The following is a 26,626-nucleotide window of genomic DNA, read 5'->3' as shown; positions in this document are numbered from 1 at the left end:
TCCCCGCCCCAGTGTGAATATCATCCTTATTTTTGTGTTAAATAGGCATACTATTATCCTTATTTGCAGAAAAGTCTGCTCACCTCAGCAGAGAGCAAAGCACTCATTTAATTCATTGGTGTTAAAATTCCACTGGCCAAAATTCCTCGCACACAACTCATTAATTGTCCCAGTTCCAAGTTTTATTTCAGCATTGAAGCTTTCTCAAACAATAAAAGGGGTTTTAGTCCTTAATCTTCACAATATGGAAATAAAGTCATGTGTGTTTAAGGTGACTTTATAACAAAGATGAGACACTACCTCCAGAGGCGAGGTACTTGCAGCACTGACTCTCAAAGAGGAGCACAGCCTGATGCACTGCTCACCTTTAACAAGCATTTGCCGTCCTGTGATTTAAAATAAAACACTCTTTTGATTATTTGTGATTAATTTAGATGCAGTGAAGTCCATAATCCTTTGACGTGAAAGGATTGTATTGTCCTTTCTAAAGGAACATAGGGAAGCTGATCCAAATCATCTGCTTTTTAAAAGAATGAGGTTTCACCAGACATAGTTGGGAGTGAACCCCCCTGAAAAGCTGGAGCATCCCTTTCTGTAATGGCAGCAAAGCTGCCTACTTTTTAGTAATGACAGCAAGATAACACTTGCCATTAGGATTCGATGTACATCGTCACATGCTTTAGCATTTCATGTGGGAATTTATTTACAGCAATTCAGCACCACCTGCTGGCATGACTTCCTTTGAAGGTAGAGGCGTGGTGGGTTGGTTTTCCATCAGTATAGTTTAACTGTCCTTTGAATTGCCCGAAATTTGTCTACATTAAATCTGACCCACTGCAAGGATTTTGGACCCTTTATATATAACATGGGGGAAGGATCGCACCTCAGAATTAGAACATTTAAACCTACAAATGAAATCATGTAGTTGAACAGATCTCCTGCCACCCTGCAAAAAGGCAGTATTTTAGCTAGCAGCTCCGCTAATTTCTCTATTTAGTTTATACAGCACCTAAGACATGTGTCAGCCTTAAAAGCTGACTGCCAGCATTCCTGAGAGGCTCTCAGCCCCTATAACTCTCTCTCTTCTTCTCAACATCCCCCCAAACCCCAGCTAGTTCTTATTTTTCCTGGCATGCAGGTATTTCTCTGTCTCACCATCCTCAAGTCGAAACACAGGCTGACATTAACCGCGTTAGTCTCTTCAATTTGTGACTTTAGTTGGCCAATTCCTTTGTAACTTCCACGGGCATTAGAGTTTAAGAGACTTTTGCCAGCCAATGACAAGTATCCACTGGACCACGCTTTTCTTGCTTTAAATATCAATGATGACAAAGACTTCTGGCTTTTCATCTTCACAGATCTGCATGGCTGAGTAAGTTATGGCTTTGACCTCTGTGCCCTAAAGAGAGAAGACACAAAAGCATGGATATTCTAAATGACATCCCGTGTAGCAGCTCATGTCAATACTCAGTATTTATCACCTTCTATAAATGCTATCCAGTTTAATAGTTTTTCCTCCCCAAAAAGCTGTAGCTGTATTTGTTCTGATGAAGAAGAAAGTTGGCACACTAATGCAAGGGCTTGGCCAGGCCAAATAGTGAATAAGTAACTCTTCCCGTACTTTACTGCCTCTTGAATAGTACAAATTCCTCCTTTTACCTCATCCTCCTTTTACCTCATCAACATCAACATTTCCCATGCCAATACTTAAGTTTGGTGCCTTGCTATCAGAGTAGATCTCTGGAGAACTTGGAGGTCTGCTTTAAAAGACACCACACCTCCCCATCCCACCTCTAAAATGTGAAAGATGTACAGATGAACCTGCATACCTGAGGGTGTTTGGGTAAAGAGAACTCTTCTCCCCACCTTTAAAGGCAAAAAGAAGAGAAGTGGTTGGAATTTTGGTAGCATTTACCAAATGTTATAATCAGTTTCATTGATGAGCATAGGACAGCGAGCCTCAAATCATTTCAAGCCTCAAAGGAATAAGAGAAGCCCACAATCCACTCTTTAGAAAGCACCAGTGAAGTCCAGCACATCATGGCACTGCAGAGCGTTACTCTGAAGGCAGTATGTGTGTTTTCAGTAACCATTTTCATTACTCAACTCATCATTTAAGCTCACCCAATCGATCTTATTTTGAATTGCATTCGGTCAATGTAAAGCACTTTCACCTCCTGCAGAAAAAGTGAGAGGGGAAACATGTCAGTATCATCTTCAACCTTCAGCCTCAAATTCTCAGTAAATCCCATTTACAAGGGTTATATTCCACTGTTTAGATGGAATCTAAACCCAGAGAATCTGAGCAGCCTCAAAGAGATACACTGCTACGTGGAACGTGAAGGCAGCAGAGCCATGCAATAGCAGCTCTGTAATAGCAAATTGGTGTTTGTGGTAATGAAGCTTAACAATTTGCTTCTCAAGTCTTTCTGCCCTGGTGTTTTCAATTCTCCATGTGTTGTGCTGAAGTGATCTGTTGTGTCCCTTTTTCTCCTAAAGCAACACTGAATTCAGAGCTGGTATTATCAGAGAATAGCCTCAACCTACAAATGGAAAAAGATCAAACCAGAACACTCACCCTGGGTATAAAGAACTCATTAGCACTGAATTTATACAGCCACTCATCCAAGAAGTGGAAGAGAAGAGACAACATGTCATGGCCTGCAGGGTTGAAGCAGAGAGGATTGTCAGTTGACTCCTGGCAAGAATGCCCAAACATTTTTAAGACTACACATCAGGTGTCCTGCTTCTGCTCTATTAGAAGATTCAGATTAGTGATGCTTAAGTAGACTCCAATTAACTGCAACAACACTACATGTAAAACTCTGGTACCTTTCTCCCTCCAGGTTCATAGAGTTCCAATGGAGCACTTACCTTCTGCCTCCACCTCCACTGTATCCACAGGTTCCACGGTCTCTGTATCAGTCATGTAGCCAAACATGGCCATAACACACTGCTCAAAGGCCTCTTCCAAAGTGTCTCCCCAGGCATGTAGCCTAAAAAGACATGGGATAATTCACCAGACTGTAATGGGAAAAGAAATCCCAAAGTAATGCGTAGGTGAGTTATCGGAACATGGGAACTAATGCAGAGCAAAGGAATGAACAAAAGTACTTGCTTTTCTATACCTATGTATTTGGGCAGATTACAGACAGTTTGTGAGAAGAGTTTCTCGGGAGAATATGGAAAATAAATGTTATCAGACCTCAAGAAAGTTCTTTTCTAATATGGTTGATTATGTCTATAAAAGTGAACTACTCAGAAGAAATTTGGTTTAAAAAGAAGGTATTAAAAGGGGATTTCAAAAGACATTTCCAAGCAACAGAGGCTTAATCAGGAATATTACAATTCCTTAACTGCAGGAATATTCCACTATAGAGGAAACCAAACTTGATTCTATGCTCCCAAAAGCAAAACCAAAATTGACCATCAAAAACCCCAGAATGTGTCATTTCATAGTTCCATAAAGTGTACATCTGCAGCCAGACTTCCAGTTACTCCAGACTTAAAGTAGTGGAAGAAATAATCCAGTTGTCCCACTGAGAACCCCCATACTTACTGCACATCTGCTGTGTGATCCAGGTCTGAGGGGGAAAGAAAAGGAGAAGGCATGACATCACCAAACATATTTAAAAAATGAGGATTAAAAAACCCCACAAAATCAGATCCTGTTGTTAGAAGAACTTTTTGCATTCATTTTCAGATGTGAAATGGGGATTATTTTAAAGTAGATTAGAAAAAGCACAGGTGGAATCTTGGATTATTTCTGCCAAGCAGACAACCAGTGTTTAATGTAATGATGCCAGTGCCCTTCGTGTACAGCACTGGGTGCAAGGGATGGCTCTTGTAACACAACAGGCTTTTACATGTTAACTGCAAGAAAAGAAAACTTTAACCAGGAGTTTTGCTGAAGTCTGCAGGACTGGAAATTATTCATGCAGAGGATGAGATCTGCAAATATTTCCAGCTCAGTGAAGAAATTTAACTGTCCACACCCAAAAACCACCCATTATGCAAAAACGAGACTTAAAAAAATACAAAGTAGAAGGCAATCTTCACTAAAAAGGTGGGATTAACATCCCAAGTGGGTATCAAGTTTTACATGATCATCATTTATATTCACTCAGAGGAATGAAAGAAATGCAAAATTATCCCAGGTTGGCAGAAACAGGGCTAACTGGGCATGTAAAATTAATGCCACACCATGATCACTGACTGAAAGGTTCTGATGCTGGTTAGATCCTTCACACACTATTAATGGATTCTCAACAACGGTCTCTAAAGCAAACAAATTCCAGTGGATGTAAAAGAAGAATAAAACCTCTTCCAGTTATGGAAGCAGCGTGACTATTGTGGTACGTCACTGTATTTCTGTGCTGCTATCAGAGATCTGAACGCATCCTAAAAATACATATTCTAACAGGAACAGACACTGTCCCTCCAGACAGACACCACTGAAATAGAAAGCACTCAGACACTGAATGGGCTCCTGCCTTCAGCCAGCCCTTGGGCTGCCACCCACTGGCTTGACATGTTCTTAGAAGACATTCCAGGGGTAGGGAAAGGGAGAGATAATGATCTTGAATTAATCCATGTAGGAGTGAAAACACCTCAAAGAACACCAACATCCTCCTGAATGGCTCTTCCTATATAAGAAAATTAGAAAAATGTCCTGCCTTGCTAAAGAACAGCTTGAAAGGGGAAAGTTTTCAAGGTGAGACTTAATTCATTTATTTTTATCATGCTTTCTTTAGCACCCGTGACAAGAAAGGCACGTATTGGTGATAAACAGCAGATCTTTCATTTCTATTAATTCAGCTCCGGATGCATCCCACAATCTAAACACACAATGCTGGCATATTAAGAAACCCCATGCGTGCCTAAAAAGCAGCTCCTGCTGTTTTCCTTCCCCTTCCTCCCGCTCGCCATGGCTCTGTCACACGGACACTCACATTCATACTTCTTGTTGAGGGGTGGGTATTTGGCTTTGATCGCCTTCTGCTCCTCCGTCAGGTTGTAGTCCCTCTCATCAGCTGCCATAGCTCCGGGCTGGAGTCACGCTCCTCACTTCCTGGTGCAAGGAAACATGGCCCCAGCCACCAGTGCTTCAATCCTGCCTCACTTCCTGGTGATGCTGCTGCAGAGAAGGGAGAAGGGCCGCTCAGTTCGGTTCTTCACTTGGTAGCAAGACTGGTAACGCCTCTACACAGGCTGAAGTATTCGAACCAAGATCCTAATGCATGTTGTTTAGTTGTTTGCTCTCAAAACTGTCCCTGGGAGAAGCTCCGAGTTCAGCCCTACACCACTCGTTAGTTATGTTCAGACCCAGTCCCTCCAGAAACCACGTTTCCTCCTCCTTGTTGTGTACAGGCCCAAGCATTTCACTCATCCTCAAAGAAGACAAGACAGTAATAATGAAACATAATAAAACAACTGCAAAGTGAATTAAACTTTCATGCTTCAGGTCACTTCTTCCTGAGGTGCTCAGCCCACTGGTGTGTTACACGGCAGCTGAAGGACCCGTTGCCTCCAAGCCCCTCAATGTGACCTTACAGATCATTTTTCTTTAGGGAAAACGTCTTTTTAAGCTTTCTCTTAGGACAGGGATTGTATTTAACCCTTCAAACCTAGAAGCACATGCACGGCAAATACAACTGTTGCACAAGTGCTGGAGTTTTCCTATGCAGAACACATTTGTGTTTTTAATTAAAAACCCAACCATATAATGAATCATCAAATCCCCATTCAAAAGTCTCATTCTCAGGCCAGATCTTAGTTGCTGTTTCATGCAAGCTTTCATTTGTAAATCTAACAGACATAAACTGTAGAACCTGATTAACTTGAGGCTCGCTAATGCTCCTCAGACACGAGCTCCTCTGATTTCCAGATAAAATAACTATTCTCCTTTCTTTCTTTTTGGTGTATTCTAAGGTTTATCCACAGCTGAGCCCAGGCCTTCCCCAAATAATGCAAATGAGAGATGCATAGATAACACACAGCATCATCAAGTCTACTTTTAATCAGGAGTGGTTCTTATTCTGAGGCTCAGAAACAACTACAGAGAATTTCCAGTTTCTATTTTCAGGTAAACATCCAGGTAATCTCACAAAGAGAAGCCAGAAACGGAGACACCAGCGCTCCCCTTGGGGAATAAACGCAGCTTGAACAGTAATAAACACATTTTGATTTTAAACCTGTTAAGTCTTGACTGTGGACAGTCAGATCCACCACTGAGCACCCCAGGTTACCCACAGCAGGCCGGTCAGAACCAGCCGCATCCCAAGGAGCTCACTGCTCCACTGAAATAGGAAGTTATTAGTGATTATAGACAATTAATAACCCAAAAGCAGCTTGAGGATACTCCGAAGGCAGCCTTGTGGGGAGGCAGGGCCAGGCCTCGGCACCACACACGCACCGATCTGGTCCGGTCCGGTCGGGTCCCGACACGGTCTCTCCACGGCTGTGGTGACCGGAGGAAGCCGCTGCCGCAGCCACGGCCCTTTATCGCTCCCTAACCTGGTCCCCTGCCAGGGCACCGAACCTCGGCGCGGGGCGCTGCCGCTTTAAGAGCGAGCGAGGCCCCTCCGGAAAATGGCGGCTCCCAGGGGAGCCTCCGCAGCACCCGGCCGGCCTCCCACGTGACCGCCGGGCGCGCTCGCCTGCCTCTTCTCCCCGCCCTTTGCCTCTCGTCGATTGGCTGCCGCGGCCCGGCGGCGGGCGGTGATTGGCCGGCGTTGGCGCGCGAAGGGGTGCGCGGCGCCGGAGCGGCACGCAGCAGGGGCAGGAAACAATAGAGCCGCGGCCGGAGGGTCCGAGCCCGGAGCGGAGCCGCCGCCCGCCCGCTGAGCCCAGCGCAGTCCAGCCCAGCCCGGCACCGCCCGCCCCGCTGCCGCCGCCCCGCTCCCCCGCCCCGCCATGGCGGACAAGGAAGGTAGGACTCCCGGCGCGGTGTAGGCCTCGCGGCGCGGCCTTGCTCCGTGAGGTGCGGGGTATCGCCCGGCCCCCCTCGCCCCCAGCAGCCGCCGGGTTGAGGGGAGCGGGGCCGGTGCCCATCGGTCTCCACCGGGGTCCCGCCGGCATGGCTGGGGAGGCCTGCGGCGGCCCCGGGAGGGCCCTGCCCGCAGCCGGGTCCCTCCGCCCGCCCCGTTTCCTCTGCCTTTCGATCCGTTCGTATCGCGCCCGCCGGGGGCGGTTTGTGTTCTCCGAGCCCGGTCTGAGCGGGGAGGGCCGCCGGCCTGGTGCAGACAAAGGGGGGTCACCGGGAGGCCGCTGCGCTCCCGCTCCTCTGGCCGCGGCTGGTGGCAGATGGTGAGAGAAACAGGGCAGCAGAAGGAGCTTTGGGAAACGGGGGTTTGGGAGCTCCAGGCTGCGCCTAAACCGGTCTGTTTCGTGCCCTCCCGCATTTAAACATCGCAATTCCGGTTTCTGCCTCCTCCTGTGCACCGAGTTTATGGATTTTGTTAGGCTGCTTCTGCTAGGCTGATGAAATTTGATGTAGTTAATATCAGTTCCCAGCCTTATAGCCAGAAAGAAGGATTGGCCTGTGCAACAGGGGATTTTGAATCGTCTATGAGTATATACTGCTCCAATTACTGGGGAAAATATTGGAGTATAATAGTGGAATATAACACTCCAAAAGAGTAGAAACCAGCAAACCAGGGTGTGATGTAGTTGGCTCTCTAATCAGTTGCCCACTCACAGCGTTGTGCATCTGTTGTAAATATGTGCATAAAGGTTAATCTGAGACATGATTTTTTGAATAAACCTTTAGCAGCCTTTGATGACGCGGTGGAAGAACGTGTGATCAATGAAGAGTATAAAATATGGAAAAAGAATACCCCTTTCTTGTATGATTTGGTAATGACCCATGCTCTGGAGTGGCCCAGCTTGACTGCGCAGTGGCTGCCTGATGTAACCAGGTAAACTCAGCCTTTTCCTCCTTTTTTTAAGCAGAATAAATAGTAAATCCAGGTTCACTTTTTGTTAAAGTAAGGCTGTGTGTGGTTCCTTTCTGTCTTAATCACTTTTTTTATCCTTGCCTTGCTAACAAGTTGAAGACTGTGAACGCTAGAGAGAGATTTAGGGAAATGTTTTCTATGACTGAGGAGCTGTTTTCACACATTTGATTTCTGTGGTTTTCTTCTTGCAGCTTCACTCTTTAATAAGCAAAAACTTCCTAAAAAATAGAACCAGATCTTATTTCTGTATACCCACCATTTTGTCCTGAGCTTCCCTAATAATGTTCTGCTTGCAGTGAGTGTTCAGTCCCCTCAGAGTTGTGCTCAGGAGGAGCTTCTGAGATCCAGAGGAAGGAATGGTGCTCTATCAGTGTTGTGCTATGAGAATTTTAGGTTAAGATCTTGAATTCCAATAAGTGATTTCCTCCGGAAGAAGTGAGTTTGGAGCAGAATAGTGCTAACTTGAAAGACTATTGGTGTTAGAAGCTGTCATCAAAAACACCCTGTTGTAATCAGCTCAGTGTTTGTGTAACCCCCTTTTTGCTCTTCATGTCATTCTTCCCTTGCAGACCTGAAGGCAAAGATTTCAGCATTCACCGGCTGGTCCTGGGGACCCACACTTCAGATGAGCAAAATCACCTGGTGATAGCCAGTGTGCAGCTGCCTAACGATGATGCACAGTTTGATGCTTCACACTATGATAGTGAGAAAGGAGGTAAAGGACCCAAGATTTGGGCTTATTTGTCTTTTCTTAAAGTTCAGGCAGTAAAGTTCAGATTTTACTTCTCAACTAATCCATTTATTTCTAAGTGGTGCCTGACTTACATTCAAAAAACATGGTATTTGTCCAGTATATAGTGTCTAATAATGATGAAGAAAGAAGGTGGCAGGCTCATTGCAGAAGTCTGCATATGGGGGAAAACCTCACCCCTCCCTGTTTCTCACCACAAATGGACACTGAATTTCATGGAGTGCTGCTTCTTGGTGTTTTTGTTACCACTTTTGCATTACAGAAACTCTTCAAGTGAGAAAGTCTCTCCTGTAAAAGAATATTTTATTTCAGAGGGGTATAGCATTTCAAATGTTCTGCTCTTGTCTGAACTCTGCTGCCTGCTGGTTGTGCCAGCCTCTCTTGGATAAAAGGTTACTGTGTTTTGTTTGGTATGTCAGACTTGAATTTGATGCTTTCTGTGGTCTTAGCTGGCTGTCAGCATTGCTGCAAGTTCAACATCTCTCATGTTTATTTGGTTGAATCAGTCTTTCTACTTGGTAAAAGTCCTTAATGATCCAATGTTTGCTCTTTTTGCTGGAAGCCTGGATTATGCAATTAATATTGCCAGAATGTTGCTGTGCTATTTTGTGGAACACTGAATTACTGGCACTTTACTTAGAAAGATAAGGCAGCTTTAGCAAGCCCTATTCCAGTCCCATTTCTTACAATGTGGTGCAACAATTTGTTTTTAGCAGAATTTTGTCTATTCTGAAATGCTGATTTGTGTTATATTTGAAGGGGAATAAACAGAACATTTCTTCTCAATTTACAACACATCTTCATTACAAAGTTTTGGCTAGAAAAAATTTGGGGGTTGTGTTGTTAAATTTGAAAAAGTGAAATATTTTCAGGAAGAAATGGGCTTTAACTTAGTAAAAGTCCTGGTATTTTGATGTTACAAATAGAGATGTTTAAAACAACATCCATTGAAAATGGGATTCTGTCTGTTAGAGCTCTTCTTTTGAAATAGGTGCTTGGTAGTACCAGTGATTGAGTCGTGGATCTTTGTCTTGGTCTGAAACTGGCTTCTTATTTACAACTCCTCAATTCCTCTTTCCAGAGTTTGGGGGCTTTGGATCAGTCAGTGGAAAAATTGAAATTGAAATCAAGATAAATCACGAGGGAGAAGTGAACAGAGCACGTTACATGCCACAGAACCCGTGTATCATCGCCACGAAGACTCCATCCAGTGATGTCCTTGTCTTTGATTACACCAAACACCCTTCTAAACCAGGTGTCTGCTTCTTTATTGTGTCTGTGCTTCAGAGATCAGCCAGCCCTTCCTTACGAAAGCTTGAGGTAGTGAAAAAGAGGTTCTTTGACTCTGCTTCTTTGGCTCTTCTGTAGGTACTGTAGCTCTAATTTAGACTGGATTGACTGCATCCAGCTACACACACACACAAAAAGGCAGCTTGGAAAAATCTGCAGTGTGCTTTTATTAAGCTAAGAAGACAAACTGAGCTGTCTCAGTGTATTCTGTTTTAATGAGGTGATTTTTCAGCCAGGGAAAATGCTCAAGAGGTAGAGAGGGCTCCTGTTGAAAATATCAAAGCAAAGTTTAGTAAAGCACAGTGAAACTCAATGGTTGGTGTTCCAGGATGTGCTGGGAATGATACTAGGCACTAGAGTTTTTACACTGCCTCTTTACAGACCCTTCTGGAGAGTGTAACCCTGATCTGCGTCTTCGTGGACACCAGAAGGAAGGTTATGGGCTGTCATGGAACCCAAACCTGAGTGGGCATTTGCTTAGTGCTTCTGATGATCATGTGAGTACTTCAAATAGAGTTGCAGTATAACCTGCACCATGTGTCCCTTGGGAAAGGTCAAAACCAGTGGGTTTTTTGGGGGGGAGGAGGTAAGGGAGGTGAGGAGAGTGTCTCCTTTAAAGATACATTATCTTAATTGGTTTTTGTATGTTTTAAAGACCATTTGCTTGTGGGATATTAGTGCTGTTCCAAAGGAAGGCAAAGTAGTGGATGCAAAGACCATCTTCACAGGGCATACAGCAGTAGTGGAAGATGTATCTTGGCACCTGCTCCATGAATCTCTTTTTGGATCTGTTGCTGATGATCAGAAGCTCATGATGTAAGTGGGGTAATGTCTTCAGAAACCGAGTCCTTCTGTCCCTCTTGCTTTCCCATCTGCTCCTCAGTAAAATGGGATATAAACCTTTGTTTCAATTCCATGTTTTCCTCTTACAGTTGGGATACTCGGTCAAACAACACCTCCAAACCTAGTCATTCGGTGGATGCTCACACAGCTGAAGTCAACTGCCTCTCTTTCAATCCCTACAGTGAGTTTATCCTGGCTACAGGATCAGCTGATAAGGTACATCTGCCTTGAACTTGGGACCTGTTTAGCTTCTGATGCCTGAGTGGTTACTTCAATGAAAAATGGCTTTCTCCTTTTTTCCTAGACTGTTGCTTTATGGGACTTGAGGAACCTGAAACTGAAACTGCACTCCTTTGAATCCCACAAAGATGAAATATTTCAGGTATAGCAAAATGTCTTTGTCTTTTATGCACATAATTCTACTTAACTGTCTGCAAAAACCATGTTTTTCCACTCCATGTTTTTATTAAATGCTCTTAAACCCTCTTACATTCTTTTTTTTCTCATCTGCTTATAATTTTGTGGCTTCTTGTGGAGCTGGATAGTGCTTTCTGGGGGTGGGAGCTCCAGTACAGGTAGGAGTGTCCAGCAGGTCAGGAGCAGAACGTAACAAGGAGATGGTGGAGAGCTTTAACCACCCAGCAGGGTGAAATGCTAGCAGCACAGAGAAGATGTGAATTATTCATGGCAGCAGATTGAAGCAGGGAGGCACAATGAAATGGCTGCAGTGTTTTCAGCTGCTCAGCTTGGTCCTGTTGGAAGGCTTTAGCCAGACCCATTCAAGGGGATCACTGGAACATTCTGTGACAATGAACAATTGCTAATTTTGCTGGTGTAAATATAGAATGTTAACATCATGGGTAGCACGTGCAGAGCAGATACAGTATTTCCATCTCATGCCTTACTCAGAAGAGAAATATGCAGAGATTTTTTTTGTAGAAGGATTACTGGTTAATCCTAGTTGTTACCCCTAAATAAAATTACACATGGAATCCTAAAACGTGGGGTTAGTGTGCAGAATGAGGTTTTCTGTTCTAATCCTGTGATCCTATTAAGTGCTATGTTTTGGAGAGATTTAGCTCTAGCAGAAGGACTAAATGTGAGCTTTTGGGCAGTTAAGCTTAATAACTGATTTCATGTGTAACCTGTACCTTCTACTTAAGGAAACTGTAGTTTATATTTGTGCAGTCCTCACTAAGGTAAGGGACAACTCACGCCCTTGAGAGCTGTTTGCACTTTGTAACACGTGGCCTTTGTTAGAGGAAAGGTTAATGTGGTACCTTTTTGGTGCTCAGATGCCTTGTTGATATATGAATGTTCACAAACCTGTGTTAGAGTGTTATTATTGGACATACTATCAATTTGAATTCTCATAGAGCTTTCGTGATACAAAATATAGTGGTGTTTGTTGTCAATGTCTGTCACGTTACAGCTTCTCCAGACTAACTTCCTTTCTAAATTCATCCTTGTCTGTAGGTTCAGTGGTCTCCCCATAATGAAACTATCCTGGCCTCCAGTGGCACTGACCGCAGGCTAAACGTCTGGGACTTGAGGTAAATCCCCAATTGGTCCCATTGTCCTGATAAGATATTAGGAATTGCATCACACTGCAAAAACTGAACAACCAACCCCTCACCTTTTCGTTTTCCTCTCCTTTTTTGACAGTAAAATTGGAGAAGAGCAATCCCCTGAAGATGCTGAGGATGGTCCCCCAGAGCTGTTGGCAAGTCTTTTGAATCTCCCTGGTTTGAGCTATTATTCATCTTTGCAATGGAGATTTGAAAACATTCCCCATTTTTTTTATCCTCAATGCTAGTTCATTCATGGTGGTCATACTGCAAAGATCTCTGACTTCTCCTGGAATCCCAATGAGCCCTGGGTTATTTGTTCTGTATCAGAAGATAATATCATGCAAGTCTGGCAGATGGTAAGTTTTTGGGAAGGGGCAGGAAGTGGCAGGTGAGAGATGGTGTTTTTCTGCCTGGGTTTCAGCATCCCTGGTTTTATTTACAGCTCCTGGAATTACTCAGTAGCACTGCTTGACTCTCAAAGGAACAGTGAAGTCCACTTTAGGTTTGGTTGAAACAATGGTTTACAAATACTTAGAAGTTGAGGCTTTTATCTATAACTTGGTTCACAGGGGCTTTGTTCATACAGCTCTCATGGAAGGTGCTGCTGTGAAGTGGAAGACTTCATAAATGTACATGAAATAGTCTGTTCATTGATGTAAATCTTGCAATGCTTTAACAAGACAGATTTGCACAAGCTACAGTGACTTACAGGGTACTTGGGAAATGTTTTGGAGATGTGGCTGTTCTGGAAAAGGTCGTTTGTTTTACTTCTGGCCTTGAGGGACCAGGGATGGGCGATACCTGCAGGTGAAAAGCTGCCAGAAGTTTTGGAACAGTTCTAGCAGATGGAATCCCATTTGCTGTGGTGGGAAATGCTTCTCCAGTTCCTCCGTCTCTTGTCTTGCAGGCGGAGAACATCTATAATGATGAAGACCCTGAAGGAAGTGTGGATCCAGAAGGTCAAGGATCCTAGATGACAACCTTTTCCCTCTTTTTAGTCTTTCTCCTTCTTTTCCCTCTCAACCCTGATATTGACTTAACACTGGTTTTGAGACACACGTAGACTTTGTGTTCAGCCATCGTTCTGTAGATACCATCAACAGGCTTTTTAACCCAGACAGTGAGTACTCCCTGAGGGCTTAGCCCAGTGCAGCAGGCACCGTGCTGTAGCTCCTCAGCCATATTCCTCTTGCACATAGGGCTGGCTGTCCCATTGTAGCTGCTTTCATCACACAGAGCAAACTTGGTTTTGTTGGGTTTTCTTCTGTCTTTAGCTTCCTACAGCTGCAGGCTTTTGCCTCATTGGAAAGGTTAAATCAGTAGAGCTGCCAGAGTGTGCTTGAGCCAATGGAGATGATACAAGAGTTAATCCACTGGCAGGTCAGAGTGTGGAAGGTCTCGTGCTCTTCAGTACAACTCAGAAGCCTTGGGATTCCTTTAATTAATCTGTACCTTGTGGATTTTTCTGCCTCTGCAGATACAGACTTGCGGATTCTGACTTGAACTGAAGTTAAATTTCTTCCTGTATCTTTTGGTCTCTACTGGTAATTCTGGGTTGTTCATTCCTTCCTTCCTTCCTTTCCCTTTTCTCCCATCTGCTGGGCGACAGCGGTTTGCATTCCTTAGCTATTCCTGCAGAGCATCATTCACCTTCCATGTATTTTGCTCTATTGTGTGTTTCTTGAGCTGTGTTTTCACATATATTTCTTTCCTTTCTGTGAAATGGTTTTTAAAACTTGGGGCCCCCAAGTTGTAAAGGTGTATGTTTTTACCAACTGATGTACCACAGATGGCATGCCCGGTAACCTCCAACAGCATTGGTAGCTGGTATGTGTAAAGCAAATCAAACGTGGATGAACGACTTGTTTTAGGAGTTAGTCCTTGACCACTAGTTTCTGCACATCTTCACTAGGGCGTCCTGTTCCACCAGCAGCCTGTTACTCTCCATGCTCCTCATGACTAACTGCGTGTAAGTGCTTCAGATGGAATAAATTTTTTCTACATAAGTGCTGTGGAGCTTTGGACTGTTTTATTTGTTGTGGTGGTGTTTTCCTTCTGCCTCAAACCTGCTCTGTTGAGAGGAAAGTGCACCTCTTCAGATAGCAGAGTGTGGGCTCTGCCCATGTGTGGGGACTGGGGGCTGGTACAGACACCCCTTAGTTTGTAACGTGTGGATGCTTCTCCCCCTCTTGTTTCCACTGCTTTCTGTGTGAAGGGAGAACTTAATATCCACAAGCTGTCGCTGTACTGAGGGGTTGCTTCTACCTGGAGCGTGCTGCTGTCTGGATTTTGGGTCTGCCTTTAGCCCTTGCCCCAGAATGATGGGTTTTGTTAATCTGCAGCATGAATAGTTTGATAAAAGGACTCTGGCTTGATACAACCTATTTTCTCTTTGAGACACACCTTTGAGAATTAAAGGATCCTTAAACTCTGACCTTTATTTTCAGTGTGAGACTTTATATATAAAGTGGAAACCTATTGTCCACAGACTAGTAGCTGTGGCCCACGGTGGAGCATGTCCCAATACAGCAGAGACCCTTGAAGTACAAAAGAAAACCCTGTTAAAACGATGAAGCTTCTCTTGCATGTAAACTTTAAAAACCAACTCTGTAACACTGGCTCCCAGAGCGCTGCTTTCTGGGCAGGCTCATACCCTCCACCCCTGGAACAAGACACGTTTTCCCAAGCACAGCACAACATCCATCCGTTATTCTTCATCTGTGTCCATGGTTCAGTGCAAGTATTTGCTCAGCAGTTTTACTACTCGATTAGCAGCAGCACCTGGAGAAATACAAGTGATTGTCCAGTATTCCTGACTTCAGGCAGCTGCTGTGCCTCGGGTAGGGTAAGCAGCAAGAGGAGACGTCCCCTGCGGATCCCTCTGTCCCTTAGTCCTCCTACAAAGAGGGAAAAATCCATCATTCCTGACAGTCCTGGTCTGGTTTTTCTTCTGATTTGCAAAGGTGGCCGTAGATTTCTAAGCAGCTCCTGTAGGGGCAGAAAATTCAGGAAACAATATTCATGGAAGTTACCCAAGGAGAAAACAGGGAAGCAGGACAGATGCTGTTTCTGAAAACCATTATTTCTCTTCACAGTGTGGAAGAAAACTAACTGGGAAACACTTAAACTGGCCCAGTACATGGTCTGGTGAGTGTATGGATCCAACCTGGCCCTTCCCAAGCCCTTGGCAAACACCCCGGCTGTAACAGGGAATGTAATTTTTAGTGGGAGCCATGGGAAGAGGCAGCTCGGAGCTGTGAGGTCCCTCCTGGTGCAAATGTGACACTTCCTGAGGTGTCCTGACACACGAGGAGCCTCTGGGGGTGGCAGTTTGTATGGTAAGGGACCGCGCTGCTGCACCCGGGCTCAAGTGCTGGTCTGGGATTTAGATCCGGGATTTGGAAGGACCCTGAGCAGCACGAACAGGGTCTTTTTTCCCCTTTTCCCTTTCCCCTTCCTTTTCTCTTTCCCTTTCCTTGTGTTGTTGTCTGGGCTGAATTGTAAATGCAGTTCCTTCCCTTAATACATCTTGGAATGGCTGGTGCCATGCCAGGCTGACATGGAGATCTCTTCCCCTGTGCTTGCCATGCTGAAGTCTTACCTGGATAGATGGAAACTAATCTTACTGGTGGTAGGGAATGTGCTGTGCTTGTGTGAGGAGGTTTGGGTGGAAAAGGGGAAAAAAGAATGCTGAAGGGAGGGTGAAGCTACAGAGGATGAAGTGTGTAGATCTGGGACTGGAGTAACTCATGGCAAAGTTTGGCGAGTGAAACAGTCCACAAACTCAGGGACATTTTCTTCATCCTGTGTGATGAAGACCTGAATGAAACTAGAAGACAGTTCTCTCTCATGGGAAAGCATCCACAACAGCTTCCCACACCTAAACCTCAGCTCCTTCCCAGATATTCCAAAGGAAACCAGCACTTTACCTACCTCTGGGAAGGCAACCTCCACTCCCCCTGCGCCCAGGAATTGCCAGCAAATCCCTATTTGCTGTTTGGCAGAGGAGCTGCAGTTCCCATTGTGCTGCCCCACCAGAGCCTTTGCTCACACACCAGCCACATACCCAGGAACCAGAACAAGAGCTGATGGTGTCTGACAGCTGTGTGACCACCACCGGCCTCTTCACCACCATCCTCCTCCTCCCAGCCCCTCCGCACCACCGGGATGAGACACAAACGCACTTGTAGATGGAGAGCTCCTGGTGGAGGCTGGTCCTCAGCTCCTCCAGCTCCTGATTCTTGCGCTGCTGGAGCTGGACCCCGTTCTTCAGCTCCTTCAACCTGTCCTCCAGCTCCTCGACCTGTTCCTGGGGAGTAAGAGCACAAGAGTGGATTAGCTGGGGGAGGAAGGCTGGCTGTGCCTGCATTCCCATCGAGGGACCTGTCTGTCCATGGTGTTGGTCTGGCCAACCACCAGCTTTAAAAACCTCTGCAAAAAGCCTTGGTTTATTACAATGGTAAGGTCTTGGGCTGGGCTGGGATGTGCTGGGTCCTTCAGCTTCTCTCAGCTGGTTGGTTTTGTCCCCTGAACTACTCTGTGTGTGTTCGGAGAAGCTGACAGAACCTATGGAGCAGGGGAAGACAAACAAGGAATGTGGGAACATGAAAACGTGGAGGCGCATCAGGGATGCCCCAAAGTCCTGTCCTCCAAGGGAGAGCGGACCCTGAAACCCAAGGCGAGCAGTGTGACGGGTGACCTGCTCCCCAGCCCAGCAAGGAGGAGAAGCCACGGAGAGGGAATGTCGGCTTCCAGAAGCTGCTCAGAGCCAGGCTGGGAGGAGGCAGCAGATACGAGCTGAGAACAGGGAGTGTTGAAAAGCGGGAGATTAATTGTGGAGCCTCTTTGCCAAATGTGCTCTTACAGATATTGAATTGCCTCATCCCTCAGGACAAGGTGCAGGGGGGGGATGCCGGGTGCAGCCAGAAATAACCCTCTCGGGAAGCAGCCCGGCCCCTGGGCTGCAGGCACAGGAGGTGGGACCCTTCCTGGCGGTGGGAAGGGCAGGATCTGCCTTTTGAAAGAAAAGCCACTTTCGTTTAAACCTGACTTTTCCCAAGCGCCTGAGCTCACCCCTGTGCTATAGCACAAGTGGGGAGCGTGGGGTGTCTGTGCTCAGCTCTGGGAAGGAGCCCCCCGTCTCTCTGCCACATCCCTGCTCACTGGGGCCATTTCCAAGGGGCAGCTCAAACCCAAGTGAGAATATCACCTGGAGAAACCTTTTTTCTGGCAGCTCATCTGGTAAAGCCTCAGCACTTTCCCACCACATCCTCTAAACCTTGGCATGGGATGCTTTTGACCTCAACCAACAGGAGATATCCCACCTCCTTACCCTCCCATCCACCCCACTCCTCCCCTTGGAGCAACACCTTCACCATCCACATGCCACTGGGTGCAAAGAACACCTCCTACTCTCTGAACAAGGTGTGAGGGATGCCCAAGCCGCGTACCCGGTACTGCCCGACCTCTTCATCCCGCTTCTGCTTGACAAGGACGATCTGCTCCTCCAGGCTCCGGTTCTGCAGCCGCAGCTGGCTCACCTCCCCCTGCAAGGGCCGCAGGGCTTCCTTCATCCCCTGGAGCTCCCCCTGCATCTCCTGCAGCGCCTTGGCTCCCGCCTCGCGTCTCTCCAGCAGCCGCAGCAGTTGGGGCTCGTAGTGCTCCTCCAGACCCCGCCGGCTCTCCGCAACGAAGCTCTCGAACTCCATGGAGAGCCGGCGGCTCTCCTGCAGGTACAGGTTATCCTGGCGGCACGGAGGAGCCTCCAGCCGCTGCCTCAAAACCTCCTTCTCCTTCTCGCAGGTCTCCTTCAGCTGGGACAGTTCCCCGGAGAGCTGCCCGGCCTGGGTCTCCAGCTCGCCCCGGTAAGCAGCGTGCTGGGAGAGGTCGTGCCGCCGGCTCTCCAGCTGGTACTGGCAAGCCACGCACTCCTTCGTCACCTTGAAGAGCTTCTGCTTGATCTGACGGATCTCATCCTTCAGGTTGTCCCTCTCCAGCTCCACCTTGGCCAGCAGCCGGCACGCCGCCTGGATCTCCTCGTGGGCATGACGGATCTCCTGCAGCGCTGGCTCCCGGAGCTGGCTGAGCTCTGCAATCAGGCTGTCCCTCTCCTTCTCCAGCTGCTCCACGGCTTCGATGCACTCTTGGAAGTAGTCCCCCAGCTCTTCCAGGGTCAGGCACTTGTGCTCCGTGCCATCTGCATCCAGGGGGCTGCCTGCCCCCTCTGCATCCATGTCCAGCAGGATGCCAGCCCTGTCTGTGTCCACGTCAGCTGGGATTCCTGCCCTGTCTGTGTCCATGTACAGCGGGATCCCTACTCTATCTGCATCCACATCCAGAAGGATTCCTGCCCCATCCACGTCCAGCGGGATCCCTGCTCCATCCACATCTAGTGGGATTCCTGCCCCATTCACATCCAGCAGGATCTCTACTCCATCTGCATCTATATCCAATGGGACCCCTGTCCCACCTGCATTCACATCTAGCAGGATCTCTGTCCCATCCACATCCAGTGGGACCCCTGCTTCATCTGCATCCACGTCCAGCGGGATTCCTGCCACATCCACATCCAACGGGATCCTGGTCTCAGCTGTATCCTGGTCCAGCTGGGGCACGTTTGGCTCCAAGTCAGCATTCCCACTATCTGTTTGGAGGTCCTGGCAGGCGCCGGGGCTGTCCCTGGGCTGGGGCATCAGCCCCGGACCCAGTGCAGGTTCCAATGGGCTGTGCACTGGGTCTGGGCGCAGAGCAGCTCCTGCTGTGGATGCTCCAGCTTCATCCAGCCGCGGTTCTGGAGGAGGCTTGGGCTCTGCCATCAGGTCCCTGGGAAGGAGAGGAGATGTGAACCAGAGCAATGAGAGTAACAGGTCTCAGCCTTTCCTTTCCACCTGGTGAGGTGCAGGCGCCCCGTGTCACCCCCAGGCTGTGTGAACAGGGCTGGGCTGCGCTTGCATGCTCAGTGACAGCTTGGACCCAAAATCGGGGGGGGCCAAAACCAAGAGAAGAAAACCCTCTTAAAGCGACTACATGGAGAAAGAGCAAGGGATGCCAACCGGGACCCCAAAACTCAAGAGCTACTCCGGTGCCAATGGAAAACTGCCACCGTGTCGTGGCCAATCCACCCCAGCAGCACCGGTGTGACTGACGTGGGGCATTCCCGGTAAAACTTGCCGGGATTTCAGCAATGGGCATAACCTCACGGGAAGGGAATGTGCTGCTAAAGCGCAGGCAGGCTCCGAGATGGCTCCGATGGAGTCAAACACCACACACAGAGCGCCTGAGCGAGCGGCTTCTGCAGCAGGAGCCGGGCGAGCTCCTCTTTGCAGAGTCATCCGACCCTGTCATTGTCCCCAGCCCTGGCACTTGCAGCTGCCACCACCAAATCCCCGCGTCTCACATTCAGCCGGGTGCTATTTGGGGTTGGATGTACAGGACAATCCTCAGGGATGACCCGGGGCTTCTCCCGCTGCCTTCAGGAGCTGGTGGGCTCAGCGGGAGGATGCTCTCACTTCCCGGCCACGCTGCTGAGCTCGTGTCTAGTCATTCCCTAAGGAATGAGCGCAGGCTGGCACTCGCAGCAACGGCTCTAAGGAAAGAACTGATTTTCACCGGTACTTTCTCTCCTAATAAGGGAGTTTTCAGCAGTGCTGACACATCCCAGCCCGGGCTCAAGGGCCGGAGAGGGGGCAGCGCCTGGGAAAGGTAGGGAAAGGCTCCGCTTCGGTTTTCCATCCCCTGCTCTGGTGCCAGGGCTCATTTCTCAAAGTTCTCAGCTCTGCTTTCACCAGCAGGGTGGGAGGGCAGGACCAGGGTGGGAAGGCAGGACGTCCTGCCTTCATAGCGGGGTGCAGGCTCGGCCCCACACACGACCCCTCATCCCAGGGCTCCCCAACACTCCTGTGTACCCCAGAGGGGCTGTTCCCCCCCTCCAGTCACTCCTAAGAGTCCAGGGATGCTCCCTGGGAGCTGAACCTCAAATCCCCCCCTGTCCCTGCACCGCAGGCACTGGGTCCCACCACCCACCTCACCCGCACCCATGGGACCCCCCGGTGAACACCAGCCCAGTTCCCCCTCACCGCTGCTCGCCCCGGGAAGGCTCTTACCTTCCTCCCCTGGAGCCCGGCGCCGCCGGCTCTGCACTGCACATGGGCTCAGCATGGGGCGGGGGGGGGCTATTAATAAACAGGGCTGGAAATCAGACTCCCGGAGCAGCCGCTTCGCCCGGCCACCGCCTGCAGCGCCAGGGGCTGCTTCCCTCCGCCCCTGCGAGGAGGAGGAGGAGGAAGAGGAGGAGGGCGGGGAAGGCCAAGCCGTCTGCATCCCCGGCAGAAGCAGCCGCAGGGTCTGGCTGCAGCCAGCCCGCATCCCGGGGGAGCATCCCCCCCATCCCGCTCCGGCTCTTCCCACCCATGATTTAAGGTGGAGGTTTGCTTTGTGCAGCCTCAATCGCTCCCCTCCCCACAGTGTTGGGGGGTCCCATCCTGCTGGTGTCCCGGGCAGGATGCAGGGGGCTGGGATGGGGATAGTGGGGTGCCCCGGTGGGTCCCCCCTGGGGCTGTGCAGGGTTCGCCTGTGACACGGGCAGCAGGAAAGGGAAACACAGGAGCATGCAGCACATGGCCACCAAGTGCTGCGGTCTCATCCTGAGCAGGAGCAGGGTGCTCCAGGATGCTGCACGTTATTAAAGCCTATTAATGAACTAAACACCAGTATCTCAGGGTTCTTTAGATGCCCCAAGTTGGCCCCACCAACACCCCAGTAGCGGTAGGGCGCAGCCTCTGCTTCCCCTTCCTCCTATAACCCATCCCTGCCTCCTCTTCCTCCTCTGCTCTGGGTATGGAGGAGGTGGAGAACTGTGTGGCCACACTCCTGAGCACCCAGCAGTGACAATGCCCTCACCACTGCCCTCAGTGCCACCTTTACTGCCCACCACAACAGCTTCCCATAGTGCCCATCCTCATCCTCCCCACTCTGTGGCATCCCAAACCAGCCCTTTGGCAGTTATATTATTAGCATATATTTATATAGACCCCATATTTTAGCTCTCTTGGCACGGGTGCCACAGCCCGGGCTCACGGCACAGCCACCCCCCATGGGACTGGAGCCAACCAAGCCTACCTTGGCCAAGCCCCGGTCCTGGCGCTGCCGCCGCGGCTCAGGAAGTCAGCACTCGCCACTCAGGAAGTCACCAGTTTATGTGCCCCAAAATCACCCAGCAACACACCCCAGAGCTTACAACATCACCCAGTGCCACCCGTCACCGTGCCACCACCGTCACCAGCACCTTGCCCAGCGCGGCTGTGAAATCAGGTTTGAAATGCCTGCGCTTGCCCATCTCCTGGGAGCAGGGCTTTAAAAGGAAAAGGGACATTTGGGTGCGTTTTTTCCTTCCCTTTTTTTTTTGGGATCCTGTTGCTTTTTTCAGCATGACACACCTTCTTTTGCTCCCTTTTTTTTTCCATGAAGCGCCTCTATTTGTGCTGAGACTTTTGACTCAATAGGAGAGGAATGCCGTTAATTCACACAACTTGCGGGTATAAATATCTATCCAGAACTCAAAGTGCCAAGGGGAGAAACCTGTGGGTCCATTGGGTGGGCTGGGGCCAACAAACCCTCGGAGGGGATGGAGGGGCTGATGGCAGCGGCGCTGCCGAGCCCTGGCTGGGGTTTATCTGATGTGCTGCCAAGCGCAGGGTGGGGATTGAAGCACCTCAGCTGTTCTCAGTAAGAGGATACCCCGGCCCCGGCCCCGCACGGGGCTGTTTTGTGGATATAACCAGGCAACGGCCGGCTCCGGTGTCACAGCTGGACCCCGGAGCGCTCGGCAGAGCCTGGGCATGTGCTGGGTCCTGCCGGCGCTGGGAGCCGCCGTCACCCGTGATCCGGAGCGGACTTTGCCCCGGTAAACAGAGCTGGCAGGGAGTCACCGGCAGCTGCCGGCGGGGAATGGGAAAGGCAGGAGAGTGTTGGAGAGACAGAATGTTCCGGCTGTTGGAATAAATGGCTCCGGTCACTGCCCCGCCGCTGTGGTGGCCCCGGCATGGACCCGGGGGTTGTGGGGAGCAAAGAGCAGCTCTGGCTCACTTTGCCTCCACTCCCATGACTTGGTGCTGCCATCCCCTTTCCCGGTGGATTTTTTCCTTCCCGTCACACACAGCAGATCTGCCCCAAGGACAGGGACAGAGCCGGCGCCGCGGCCTCACCACCCTCCACCAACTATCCTGGCACCGCCACCCCGACACCACAGCGGCAGCTCTGGCTGTGTCCCTGTGCTGTCCCCCCACAATCTTTAAGTCTTGAGGGAGGCTTGGCCAGCTCCGGGTCCTCCTTGGAGCAGCACCAGGAGTGTCCCAGACCCCGGTGTCGGTGGGATTTAGCTGGTGAACCTGGGAAATGCCTCCACCCCAGTGCCCTCTGCACGCAGCTCACCGCAGCTCTGTGCCGGCTGCGGCAGGGCGAGCGGTGCCAGATCCACATGCAGGAGCTGTGGGCTGATCTCGGGGGAAAATGTGATCCATGCTGGAGCCGGGAGCGCTTCCAGGGATGGATCCTGGCTCGAAGGGCAGCGGCACTGTGCGCCCACTCCTGCGCTGCTCTCACAAGGTGAGCCCTTTGCCCTTGCTGGGTGGGACAGTCCCCGGATGAAGCCGTACAGCCATTGGGATGGCACATGGGGGCATTTGCCCAGGCCAGGGGGTTGGATGCCACTGGTCCTTTGGGAACAGCCTGGTTCGCTTCGCCTCCTGCCCCAGTTTCCCCACCTGAGAGCTGCCAGTGACCTTGGGGCCCACCATCGGCACAGGGTGCCATGGGGATGCCACTGTGGGAGACAGCACAGGGTGAGCACCATGGCTGAGTGCCAGGAGCTGGGCTCCTCATGCACTCATCATGAAGATGCTGGATCCAACTCAAAACTCCCAGTGCAGCAGCCCAGGCAAAGAGGCTTGGGGCAGATCCTGCAAGAGGGAGGCGAGGTCACCCAGCGGGGCTGGAGGACGAGGAGGAGCAGGAAGAGGAGGAGGAAGAGGGGTGCAGCGTTGGCTTGTGGCCAGCCAGGGCAGAGATGAAAAGGGGAGACCGAAGGTGCCGTCTGTGCCGCAGGGACCTTGGGAGCCAGAGCCTGGCCCCAGGCCACAGGCGCCGGCGGCTCTGGCTTATCTGGGTGCTGGGTCCTGCCCAGCCCTGCGGCAAGGAGGGATGAGGAAAGCCCCATTCCTGCCATAGCTGCTCCCAAGGGAGATGCTGGCCCAGCCAGGGGAGCAGAGTGGGCATGGAGGGGGGGTCCTGCTCCCACATTTGCACTCCTTTGGCTTTATCTTCACTCAGCCCATGTACCAGGCTTTAAACACACCCCACGCAGCACCGGCACTGAGGCTGTGCTGACTTCCCCACAGGCGTTCCCACTGTGTTGAATCCAGATGCTCACACAGGAGCAGGAGCTGCCTCTCATGGCCGCCTGGCCGGACACTGCAGGCACGCGTGATGATCCCGGGATGCTGTGATGGAGCCATCTCTTCCCAGCACAGGCAGGAGCAACCACTGCTGTTTAATCTCTGCCTCCAAGAGAAAAAAGCTCCTTGTTCCTGAGCAAGGACACATTTGCCTTTTCTCTTCCAGTGACATTTATGGCCCAGGCACCCTTGTAGAGAACCCATTCTGAAGGCAGCGAGCACAGTACTGATTTAAACCATCACAACAGTCAATCCCCACGTTCCAACGATCGCTTGCAGGGTCACTGCTGCCCGAGCGCCCGTGGACACAGCTCGTCGCTGGGTTTTTCCATATCCTGGGGCAAGTAACAACAGTTCCCGCTCTAGATCCAGTGCCCACGGGAGGGATTTGGAGCAAGAAGCTCCTGCTCAGGGGTGCAGCGGGGTGAGAAGCGGCACCCACAGGGCTCAGCGGGGTGGGACAGCAACACGAGGACCTTGTCCCGGCTGCCTGCAAGTGGTGGAGGTGTTAATGAGTAGTGAGAGAGCTGCCATCAGCCCCGCTGCCCAGCGAGGGGGTAGGGAATGGGGCAGAGGATGAACGAGAGCCCTCCCTGGCTGCACTGCGCTTGTGCTGTCCCAGCGCAAGGGGCAGGAGCTGAAGCGTGTGATGCCGCGGCTGGTGGCTGATGTGTTCTGGCACCCTTAGGTGACGTTTGGGATGTCACCTCCCAGGGGTCAGGCATAGGGGGCTCTTGGGGCAGCCCCCACCTCTCTGCCTTGGTCTGGTGAGCTCCAGCCCCGTGAGGCGCCGGTGTCCTTGTGACCATCTTGGCCGTGCAAGCAGAAAGCTGAACACCGCGGCACGCTGCCAGCTCTGGAGCTCGCTGGGGAGGGGATAAAGCTTTCTGGGGCCCCGCACAAAGGGCTGATGCTCTTAGGGAGCTCCTGGGCTTTCCTTCTCCTCTAAACCAGGCATGTAACAGAGGGGAGGCTGAAGACAACCTTCCTCTTCGCCTTCCTCCTCTACTTTCCTCACCCCTCTGACGAGGGCTCTCCCTGGTGGGTAACTGATACTCTCCCTCTTGCTGTGATTATTTGGACAATGCCCCATAAGTGTGTGCAAAACCATTCCTGGAACTGGTTCTGCTGACATCCGAGGAGGGGTGAGATGTGAAAAACGGGATCTTTTTATGGAGGCTGATGACTTGGAGGTCAGAGCCAGTGGTGGAAAGTCAACACAACCACCCTAATTAGGGATTAGCTTTTCCCCAGCGCAGTTCACCTTGTGCTCAGCCCACACCCTGGGAAGGAGCCATTCCCCTGGGACCATGGGGGGGTCAGGAGGGTGCTAGGAAATTGCTTTCCAACTGTTTCAGCACTCACTGAGGTCTCCGGTCATTATTCAAGGGGATGAAGGAGGGGAATGGGAGGCAGAGACACAAAAGCATGGTGAGCCCCAGCCCCTTGCAGGCATCACCCCAGGTTTGGTGCTGTGTTCCCATCACGGTACCGCTGAGCAGCAGCAGCACTCGGGTTTGCACAGCCCCTGAATCCCACAGGAGATGGAAAGGCCGGGAAGTGAGTGGGATGGACGGGCTGCTCGCTTTATAAACTCTTCCAGTCATTTCCAGCGGTTGGCATCCTCCTCTGGGCCCGCAGCCAGGCCCTCGCGAGCCTCCGGGAAGGATGCAGCTTGAACACAACGATGCAGCTTTCCGCATCAGGAAACACATCCAGGGACCCAAACCTGGCTGAGCAGGGGGCACGGAAATGCAGCAGGATCCGCTTGTTTCCTTGCCAGCCCCATATCCTCATGTCCTGCCACCAACCTGCTCACTGCTGGGACGCGTTGCCAGTCCAGCCCAGTGCATCCTGCTATCCCCTTGCAGCTGGATCACAGAATCATAGAATCACAGACTGGTTTGGGTTGGAAAGGGCCTGCAGATCATCCAGTTGCAATCCCCTGCTGCAGGCAGGGACGCCTCACACTAGACCGTGTTATCCCTTCGAGGAGCCACTGTGTCCTCGACTGGCTCAGATTCCCGGACTGGCTCCCAGGCGCATTCCCAGATGCAGGCAGAGGCTGGTAGAGTCATGCCAACCAAGCTCTGAATGTCATTTCATCTTCAGGAGCTGATTTACTCTCAGCCACATGGAGCAGTGTGGCACAGGGTGTTTCATGTGGCCTCAGGTTCATCCAGGTCGGATGCTCTTTGGGAGTGCTGTGTCCTCCTCGGCGCTGCCATTGGCAGTGACATGGCAAAGGTCACCCTTGGGCCTGCCAAGTAATGATGGTGGTGGCTGTGGGGATCTCTGTGCAAGGGCAGGACACGGCCACCAGCTCCAGGTCCTCGCCTGAGGATGGGCATGGACACTGCCATGGGACTGCAGGACAATGGGACTTACAGGACACTGGGACTGCAGGACATGGCTCCAGGGATGACGATGCTGTAGTTCCTTGCTCCGGTCCTGCACAGACTTCTTTTGCTCCGGTTCTCCCCGCTGATGCTCAGGATCTGGGGGGTGGGATATGGGGGTCCCAAAGGGTGTGAGCAGCCCCCGGTTGTCCCCGCATGGTCCCTCCACGCTGCAAGCACAAAGCCGCGACTCGCGGGGGGAGCACATTTGGGGACCGCCGGAGACACGCATCAACGGGGGTTCACCCGGTGCCGGTGCGGTGCGTCCGTGTGTGTGTCCCCCCCGCCACCGGGGCCACCTGCGGGCGGGGAGGGGGGGGCGGGCCCCGGTGTGGGCGGAGCGTCCCGCACCGGCCCCGCCCCA

The 26,626-nt window shown here is 50.6% G+C and overlaps 3 protein-coding genes across 7 annotated transcripts; 1 reads left to right on the top strand and 2 right to left on the bottom strand.

The window, feature by feature from the left end:
* Nucleotides 1-160: 160 nt before the first annotated feature.
* On the bottom strand, nt 161-6,664 carry ZBTB8OS (zinc finger and BTB domain containing 8 opposite strand). 5 transcript variants are annotated; one of them, XM_030504920.1, is made up of 8 exons: nt 6,416-6,664; nt 4,953-5,137; nt 3,560-3,584; nt 2,875-2,996; nt 2,579-2,661; nt 2,125-2,177; nt 1,830-1,866; nt 161-1,399 (listed from the first exon to the last, which is right to left on the bottom strand). In XM_030504920.1, the coding sequence occupies exons 2-8, from the start codon at nt 5,038-5,040 to the stop codon at nt 1,313-1,315; spliced, it is 495 nt and encodes a 164-aa protein (XP_030360780.1). In that variant the 5' UTR covers nt 5,041-5,137; nt 6,416-6,664; the 3' UTR covers nt 161-1,312. The 5 variants fall into 5 exon arrangements, with proteins under 5 accessions (XP_030360780.1, XP_030360784.1, XP_030360785.1 ...); XM_030504924.1 differs by having other exon boundaries at nt 4,953-5,134; nt 6,416-6,631; XM_030504925.1 differs by lacking the exon at nt 3,560-3,584 and having other exon boundaries at nt 6,416-6,631.
* Nucleotides 6,665-6,700: 36 nt separating this feature from the next.
* Nucleotides 6,701-14,423, top strand: RBBP4 (RB binding protein 4, chromatin remodeling factor). Its single transcript, XM_030504919.1, has 12 exons — nt 6,701-6,931; nt 7,772-7,919; nt 8,528-8,673; nt 9,791-9,964; nt 10,381-10,496; nt 10,655-10,815; nt 10,932-11,058; nt 11,147-11,224; nt 12,319-12,395; nt 12,508-12,565; nt 12,659-12,769; nt 13,321-14,423. Exons 1-12 carry the CDS (start codon nt 6,916-6,918, stop codon nt 13,384-13,386), a joined length of 1,278 nt encoding a protein of 425 aa, XP_030360779.1. The 5' UTR covers nt 6,701-6,915; the 3' UTR covers nt 13,387-14,423.
* Nucleotides 14,424-14,849: 426 nt separating this feature from the next.
* On the bottom strand, nt 14,850-21,747 carry SYNC (syncoilin, intermediate filament protein). Its single transcript, XM_030504842.1, has 4 exons — nt 21,674-21,747; nt 17,864-19,235; nt 16,598-16,722; nt 14,850-15,310 (listed from the first exon to the last, which is right to left on the bottom strand). The coding sequence occupies exons 1-4, from the start codon at nt 21,745-21,747 to the stop codon at nt 15,232-15,234; spliced, it is 1,650 nt and encodes a 549-aa protein (XP_030360702.1). The 3' UTR covers nt 14,850-15,231.
* Nucleotides 21,748-26,626: the final 4,879 nt, after the last annotated feature.

The sequence above is a fragment of the Strigops habroptila genome, chromosome 12 (genome assembly GCF_004027225.2).
Source record: "Strigops habroptila isolate Jane chromosome 12, bStrHab1.2.pri, whole genome shotgun sequence".
In the NCBI taxonomy this organism is placed as follows: domain Eukaryota; kingdom Metazoa; phylum Chordata; class Aves; order Psittaciformes; family Psittacidae; genus Strigops; species Strigops habroptila.
Note: the sequence above shows the minus strand (reverse complement) of the source record. Positions and strands in the feature narration are given on the sequence as shown.

Bases quoted from the DNA above. Each gene is read 5' to 3' on its own strand.
- RBBP4 (XM_030504919.1), top strand. The intron at 7,920-8,527 runs GTAAACTCAGCC...CTTCCCTTGCAG, and splicing joins TGGCTGCCTGATGTAACCAG to ACCTGAAGGCAAAGATTTCA. The intron at 9,965-10,380 runs GTGTCTGCTTCT...GCCTCTTTACAG, and splicing joins CAAACACCCTTCTAAACCAG to ACCCTTCTGGAGAGTGTAAC.
- SYNC (XM_030504842.1), bottom strand. From the start codon at position 21,747: ATGGGCAAGCGCAGGCATTTCAAACCTGATTTCACAGCCGCGCTGGGC. The intron at 19,236-21,673 runs GTGACGGGTGGC...TCTCCTTCCCAG, and splicing joins CTGGTGACGGTGGTGGCACG to GGACCTGATGGCAGAGCCCA. The intron at 15,311-16,597 runs GTGCGTTTGTGT...CCCTCTTTGTAG, and splicing joins CAGGAGCTCTCCATCTACAA to GAGGACTAAGGGACAGAGGG.
- ZBTB8OS (XM_030504920.1), bottom strand. From the start codon at position 5,040: ATGGCAGCTGATGAGAGGGACTACAACCTGACGGAGGAGCAGAAGGCG. The intron at 2,662-2,874 runs GTAAGTGCTCCA...TCAACCCTGCAG, and splicing joins AGTGGAGGTGGAGGCAGAAG to GCCATGACATGTTGTCTCTT. The intron at 1,400-1,829 runs GTATGCAGGTTC...TTCTCTCTTTAG, and splicing joins CTTTACCCAAACACCCTCAG to GGCACAGAGGTCAAAGCCAT.